General features: G+C 27.9%; 1 protein-coding gene across 2 annotated transcripts; it reads left to right on the top strand.

Moving 5' to 3' along the window:
* Positions 1-2376: 2376 nt before the first annotated feature.
* On the top strand, positions 2377-7598 carry LOC110716600 (heavy metal-associated isoprenylated plant protein 3-like). 2 transcript variants are annotated; one of them, XM_021895234.1, is made up of 3 exons: positions 2377-2898; positions 4514-4589; positions 7197-7598. In XM_021895234.1, the coding sequence occupies exons 1-3, from the start codon at positions 2557-2559 to the stop codon at positions 7316-7318; spliced, it is 540 nt and encodes a 179-aa protein (XP_021750926.1). In that variant the 5' UTR covers positions 2377-2556; the 3' UTR covers positions 7319-7598. The 2 variants fall into 2 exon arrangements, with proteins under 2 accessions (XP_021750926.1, XP_021750924.1); XM_021895232.1 differs by having other exon boundaries at positions 7194-7598.
* Positions 7599-8515: the final 917 nt, after the last annotated feature.

Genomic DNA, 8515 nt, shown 5'->3' with positions numbered 1-8515 from the left:
ACACCAACAACCAATTTGTATTCTATCAAAAGTAATAAATAAGGATATGAATCATGTGTTCATGACATTAATGCAATAACTCTATACATTGTCGAGTCCAAACACTAGCCATGTATATATATTTTCCTAGCTTTTGAAAAAAAATCTCAAATAAAACGAACCTTCACCATGTAATACCGTTTAGTACACTAGTAGAAGTCGATCTCGATTATCATTTATAGACATTTAGGTGAAAGGTGAAAGACAGAAAGAGACATAGACCAGTAAGACCACCAACATAGAAGAAAGTCATTTATACATCATTGCTTCATATAATAGTTATCTACTTATCTCTAATAATGCTCACTTTATCAGGGATAACAACGTTGCAAAAGAAGCCTTTTTGTGATCTACAAAAAGGATGAATGAAAACACTCGCTAGCTTTATCGACAAGCAAACATTTCTTGCATCATTCACTACCTTACACATCAATATCAACTTGTCTATTTTACATTTGGTTAGTTGTCGATCTATGCACGATACATTCTTAGTTTTTACTCATTTAAAAGGCTAGATCTCTTGCGGTTTTGTTGGGTTGATCTTGGCTATGTTTGTTATATTTGATAACAATACACTAGTATGATCATACACCATAACTCTTTCTTTTAAATGTAGAGATCACTCATTTAAAAGCTTATATATATATATATATATATATATATATATATATATATATATATATATACATATATATATATATATATATACATATATATATATATACATATATATATATATATATACATATATATATATATATATATATATACGGCTTCAACATGAACATTTATTTTATAAGAATGAATATCATACTGCATGAAAATGAACATTTGATTATTGAGAAATACAAAATTATTGTAAAATATACTTCGTATTTGTTAGAAAATGTTCATTTTTATTATAGTAAATGTTCATTTTTATGGCAATCTCATAAATACGTAGCTTAGAGCAAGTTTAGTCCCAAGTCATCATCTTGTGTCTTAACACTTATATCTAAGACTTCTCCCATTTTTCTTCTTAAATCTTAAGCAAGTCTCAAGTTGAGTATTGAAATTCCAATACCCATCTTAAGACTTGAGATTGAGACCCACCTCAATTTTATATTTATTATATTTGAGTCTTAGGGATAAAGTGATAAATTTGGACAAGTTATAGTGAGTCTTAACTAGAATTTAATGACATCATTTTCAATGGGGACCACAAAAAATGATGTCACATCCAAGTGTTAAGACTTGGGCTAAACTTGCTCTAACTACTATTAGCTATTAACAACAGAGTAATTTATTGAGTTGCATCTATTCAAAAAAAAATATTATTGAGTTGCATCTATTCAAAAAAAAAAATTATTGAGTTGCATAGCTAGTTTGGGCTTGATTGCTTAAAGATTGAGATAGGCCCAAATGTTTAACAAAAAATGGATTTGGACTTGTCAAATTGTTAAGGCATTTCAATAGAGTTTATTTTCATCAAATCTTTAATAAAATAGAATTTTTTTTATTTTTTTTTTATTTTTTTTTATTTTTTATTTTTTGTTTTTTGGCTAAAGGATCTAGCTAAATTATTAGTCTGATATATCCCATATCCCCAAATGGCCATAATACATTGAATTTTCCTTTTAATCAAGAACCTTTTCAAAGAATATCCCATATGACCATACTCATCATGTTAAAACATTGCTACGTTCCTGCCATTAATCAAGAACCTTTTCATGATGTTTCAAAAAAAAAAAAAAAAAAAAAAAAGAACCTTTTCATGAAATACATAATTCAACATATAAAATACAACCTACACCAGATATGGTCTCCTTGTTACTAGTTCAAATTACACTATCAACTTGACAATTAATCTCGAACAAAGGGAGCACACAAACAGATAAGTGTAACAAACAGAACGACAAAACAGAAAGATCATAATGTAGAAATCAACTACTATATAGTATATACATAGCATGTGATTGGTTCTGAAGGTCAATAGCTAGTATTAGTAACTCTTACAACCTTCACCTTCTGTTGATCCATTCCTGTACTTGGAATAGCAGATATAACAGTAAGACCCTACCATACTCATTAATAAAAATTGTTGCAGAAAAGACAATGACTATTAACAAAAAAGTTCGAATTTTTTAAAAATTTGTTTCATTTTACAATTAAGGAAACAATAGCCTAAGAATTTGTTTGTTTCTTTACAACTCATCAGTTTCTGATAAGGAAAATTAATTACATTCTAACAGTAGTATAGTATAACATTTAAGCCTTTGAAAATGACTTCATAGTATAAAGGGTTAATTGTTGCTTGATTCATCACTCTTTTTAATTTAATTTTTTGGCAACCAAACAAGGCACTTAGGTATGTACCAATGTACCATACATACAATTCTGTTAGATAAGTCATTAAAACACCATGTTAACTTTTTGTTCACTAGTATTCCATTATTATTCTATTTTACAAATACAATATAGAATATAGAATAAGGTGAAATAAGCAACAATAAAGAGTACGAGTACAAGTACAAGTATATGAGTAAGAGTAAGGTGAGGATGGGGAGAGGGTTTATGTGCCAGTCATCGGCATCCACAGCTGTAGGGTGTATGCCGGATGATATGAGGTCCGTGATCGTGCCATGTAAGAGTAATAATGGGCGGATTGGTAATAGTGCTAGGTATTCTAGGCTTGTTGATGATTCATCTGAAAAAGAAAGGTTGTTAGTAAAGGGTAGTAAAAGAAGAGAGAATTTGTTGCCATTGAATGATAGAAATAAGGTTAAAGCTAAAGGTGATCATAAATCATCAGTTTCTGACCAACAACGAAAGGCTAAGTCATTGCAAAACTGTTCTTCTGGTGCAACTCACTTATATCAGGTTAGAGTTCTAGACTTCTAGCTTTTCTTAAGATAATTTTTTAAACTTTTCTTTTGCAATTTTAGTTTTTTTTTTTTTCTATTTTTTTAATTATTAAATGTAGAATGCTAATTATATTCTTCATGTTAAATGTATAAAATTTTGTACGTTCTTTTAAAGATGGAAAAACTATAAACTTTACATTATATTATTATTCACACACTATAAAATCTTTATTTTTAATTAGTTTCTCATGAGAATTGAAGAAGCATAGTCATGACTGCATGTTGGTTAGATTTATTATTTGTATGTCTTAATTTGATATTTTTAAAAATCAAAATTTTATAATATATATCTAGTTAATTTTTGATAATTAAAATGGTTAAGGGTTGAAGTTGAAAATCGTGAAAATTAAAATGTTTAATCTGATAAAAAACAAAGAATATATTTATCTAAGGAAAAAAAAAAAGAAACTGTTTTTATTTTATACAAGTAATGTAGAATTACCTAGAAACTAAACAACCTTTTTTTTTAATTTATATTTTCTTAACTAATATTTTCAGAGAACTCACTTACTTCGTATTAATTAAGATTGGACTTCACAAATCAATTTCTAGGTTGTGATGTCCTTATTTAGTTGATTATCTACATTCTAGAGGGTATTTTGCAATGAATAGTATGATGATTTGAAATTTAATAGCAATGCCTTGCCTATTATTCTTTTCATATAACATGGACACAAGGGTTTTTTTATTTATTTATTTTTTCATCTCTGATTTTGTTAAACCAAAAATTAAACAAAGGTGGAACTACATGGTTTAAAAATTAAATAAAAACTCAATTAATATTAAAAAGTAATTAAGGAATCAAAAAATTTGAAACTGACAATTTATAGAATTGGCAATCTTACTTGTACATCATTCTTATTCTTATTTAGTAAATTACCTATTAAGTAGTCAGAGTAATAATAAACATTGTAATTGCATTACTAGTCCTCCAGGAAATTAGAATTTGTTATATACACCCGAATGTACCGTACACCCGGAGTCATTTGCTCATTTAATCAACAAATAAATAAATAATATTTTTAGTCGTTTATTGGTGAATTGAATGGGCAAATGACCCGAGTGTACATAATAGACTCTCCAAAGAAATCCATGGTTCTTTTTTCATGTTGTTTAACTAGGGTCAATATATTCTTACTAATATTTTTAATTTAAACAATAGATAACATTAAATATAATATACAAGTAGTTCAGTAGTAAATAATTTAGTATATCTATTACATTTTAATAGTGTTTCATGTTCTTAAAAAGAAATCGAGAAAAAATTCATACGTATATGTTGTTACAAAAGAATACAACCACACTCACTCAGTCACACATCATTGCACTGTTCAAATTTGGTAACATTCACTTGTAGCGTTTTTGAATAAACATACCAATGGTCGTGAATGATAATGTTAGAGTATATTGATAAACATCAATATATTCTGTATGGTATTACAATTTCTGTGCAAATTTCGAAAATTAACTATTAATGTTAACATCAATTATTTTAACGTTTTGTCATGAATTTTAATATTAAGTCCAATAATGCTGGTCCTAAAATCCTAATGAAAGTAATATGGAAACAGGTGGTGGTCCTAAGAGTGTCGCTCCATTGTCAAGGTTGTGCTGGTAAAGTCAAGAAACATTTATCAAAGATGGAAGGTATTTTGCTTAAACCTATTGGATAAATAATCACTTACTCAAACCTTGGTTTTTACCCACCTTTTTTACTCTAAATTTGTACTACTTGTTTTTGCATCACTTTGATATTTGTATTTTACTCTCATTTTGTTATTAATACTCCCTCTATCCCTTAATACAATGCCTCTTTTTCTTTATTATATAAGGAATAAATGCTCAAAAGAGGCATTGTATTAAGGGATAGAGGGAGTATTCTGTAAATAGGTTATTGGATTTGCATATTTTCATGATATCAATCTTTTATCTCTCTCGTCAATTATCAAATCAATAGATGACAATAAGAAATATTTGGTCAAAATTGTGAATTGACATGTGTATTAGTCAAAGTGATGCAATTAATTAATATTCTTGAGCAATGGGAATTGGAATGTTCTTTACTTTGATCACTTGTTTTTATTCTCTAAATCCACAAACGTACAATACTAATTGATGTTTGGGTAATGTTATATGTAGCCCTAAGGGTTATATATAAGCATTAAATATACTCTTGGAAATTGTATAAAATTAGGAATTCATGAGAAAAACACGTGTAAATCAGTGTTATTAATGTTTATATTTTGATGATTTCTTGACTTTTTATGATTTTCAAGTGTAAATTTAATGCTTATATGTAGCCCTATGGGCTATGTATAACATTTTCCTTTTATTATTTCATGGTTTTTCTTTAGCTAAGCACTTTGAAAATTGCACTATTTTACACTACATTTTAATTTGTTTCATCTAAATAAAATAAAGACATTATGTTTTCATAGTCTTATTAAATTTATCTCAATTTGTACTTTTCAAATACCACTATTTATTATTTTACACATCAATAATTGAACATATTAACAATTGAATATATGCATTAGTAAGCGTGATAAATGACATGTTTCCTTTAAAAAAGGATTGCATTTAGATTATGACTTTTTTTTTTGGTGTTTAGAGAGCCACAAGGGCGGGGTGAGAATCGATCCCAGGATCTCCTAGAATCGGGAGAGAAACTCTAACCACTTGAGCTATCCCTCACTCTCGATTATGACTTTTATTTTATATAAAATCTAAAGTAAACTTTTGAAAATATCGACTTATACATTATAACAGTCACATATTTAAATATTTTCTCCCTTATGCTTCCTTAGAGCTTCGCCTAGAAAGTCCTCCCCTGATTTTTTATCATTTTCTATACGCAAGTCAACTTCCTTAGTCACAAAAAGCTGCCTCTTCCCTTTAGTAATTTGCTCCAGCTCCTGTGCCTCCTTTGCTCTCCCCTTTCTAGGTGAGGCTCTAAGGAAACATGAGAGAGAAAATATTTAAATATGTGACTGTTATAATGTGCTCAAAAGTTTACTTTAGATTTTATATAAAATAAAAGTCATAATCTAAATGCAATCCTTTTTTTAATGTAATAATATTTTTTTAGAAAGTAATTTTGGCGGGAATTTTTTTAATAACACATTGACAAGTGTCCTCTTAGATTCGCTTTTAGTAGTATGTAATTGATGATTGATTATTAGATTAGCTCCCGTGCGATGCCCCGAATATATAAATAGAAATTATAATTGTGTACATTTTCAAGTCATATTATCACTCAAAATATGTAAAATATTTGTATTAACATAAAATCACACAAATTAAAATAATATAAACAAAAATATACATATCTACAATAAAATTTAGCGGACTTTGTAATTAGACAGAGTAATCACATATATACAGGGTTAATATTTGTTTTCCTTAAAATTAGCTATATATACCTTTAGATAATGTACAATATAAAAATAATTTGTAGTCAATATTTAGATTTTACCAAAAAAAAAATAATAATAAAAAAATACAAAAATAAAAAGAAGAAAAAGTTTTGGCGGGAAAAATTTGAAAGAGAAACTAACACATGTACAATTTGAGGAAATGACTTATGTCAGCGGTTGTTATTTTAGTATTAGTTATATATTATAGATAGATAGCAAGACTCTTAGAATGTTATGTATTTTCACGACAATAATAAGGGTTTCCACAACCGTTTTTCCACCGCCTAATCCTTCTAGAATTGCATTATTTTATGACAAAAATAACAATGGTAGTACTCGATGAGTTGATTTAATTATTTTTCTTTATCATTTAATAAATAATGTAACCACAGTTTGGATGTAAATTTTTTAACCAAAAACATGTTATTTCAAATTAATTTTATTTAGTACATATTATGATCGATTAATCTCAAAAGAGGACCTATCCTATCTTGACATATACTCCGATGTTGTTGAACTTAAATTATTATTATTTCATCCTCATACAATTTTTAATTTACCACGATGTCATTTTCAAAATAGAGCTTATTTAATTTTATCATCATGTTACGTGTTAATAGAACCATATGACATTAATTGTACTTTATTATCTTATTAATTTAACTTTAAGAAATCCCAAATCACAAAGGACATGTATTTTATACCGTGATGCTTACACCTATTAAATAAACTATGAGTTTTTACCTCATGTTTGTTTATTGTATCACATGAATCTAACAATATATTATCGATATTATTGATTTTCAAACAACTTAAATTTGATGTTGGTGATTAGCAGGGGTTACATCATTCAACATAGACTTGGAAACAAAAAGGGTTACAGTTATGGGAAATTTATCGCCTACAAGAGTCCTTGAGAACATCTCCAAGATTAAGAGGGCAGAACTTTGGACATGTTAAATCAAGAAGCCGAGATATTTCTCATTATTTTTGAGTTTTGTTTAGCTAGCATAACTTTTTCCGATTTAAAATTCAATGTCTGTTTTTTTTTTTATTATTATTATTTTTTTAATTATCTTAATAGCTTAGTCCTCCCTTCAAAGAAATAAAAAAAATAAAATAAAAAAAGCTTAGTCCTTATCTATTTTTGTCTACTACGTTACGATGCTAATTTATCATTACTCCATTTTTTTATTATTATTTTTACTTATTTCAATTTCTTATATATTTTTTCCTCTGTTCTTTTTTACTTGACCTGTTTCTTTTATCACGCTTGTCAATGCAAAACTTTAACGGTTAATAACTTTAATTCTCCATAATTAAAAAATATAAAAGTTATATATTATGATAGTACTTATTGAGACGAATTCAAAATGATCCAACATAAATATGTTTTTCCTTATATATTATTCACAAAACACGGTCAAAGGAGGGGTAGTGAATAGTGTAAAAGTCAAAACGGGTCAAGTAAAAAAGAACGGAGGAAGTATATATTAGCAACACACATTTTTCTTCATAACTTTTAAAACAAGTGGCACTAAGAAAGCTTCACATGATGAATTAACAAACTTCAATTACACGATCTAATTATCCATCTCGCACCATAATCCCATCCATGTCCATTAAAAGTATTCATATGAATTAAACAATAATAAAGAAAGCTACACTAAGAAAGCTTGTTAATGAATCATCAACTTATTTTTACAGGAATAAGTGGCACTAAGAAAGCTTCACAATGAATCAACAACTTATTTTTACAAGAATAATAATGAACAAAGTGTTGTAAAATAAGATGTATTTCAAGGCTACACTAAGAAGTAAACAATAAGATCGAAAAGATGATCTTAGACAATGGAAAGAGTGCGGTGTGTCGTGAAGCAAATTCATTGACTTGAAAAAACGAAATTCCGGCGCAACCAGAGTGCACAATTGTATTTGTCGGCACGTTCCCTAAGGTTAACACAACCACTTCCACACAAAGGCACTTTTGAGTGGAAGGTTGGAGCCAAATAACTTATGCCCAATAAAGAGTATGTGTTTAAGCAAGCATACATTTGATATGTATTTCTTGTGTATTTGATCAGAAAAATAACCACCAATTTATAAAGAAGATTGAAGAAGATGGAAGATCAAGGAGGAATCTCTTTAATCAATAAG

The sequence above is a fragment of the Chenopodium quinoa genome, unplaced genomic scaffold (assembly GCF_001683475.1).
Source record: "Chenopodium quinoa cultivar QQ74 unplaced genomic scaffold, ASM168347v1, whole genome shotgun sequence".
Taxonomy (NCBI): Eukaryota; Viridiplantae; Streptophyta; class Magnoliopsida; order Caryophyllales; family Amaranthaceae; genus Chenopodium; species Chenopodium quinoa.
This window is presented reverse-complemented; position numbering and strand designations above follow the sequence as displayed.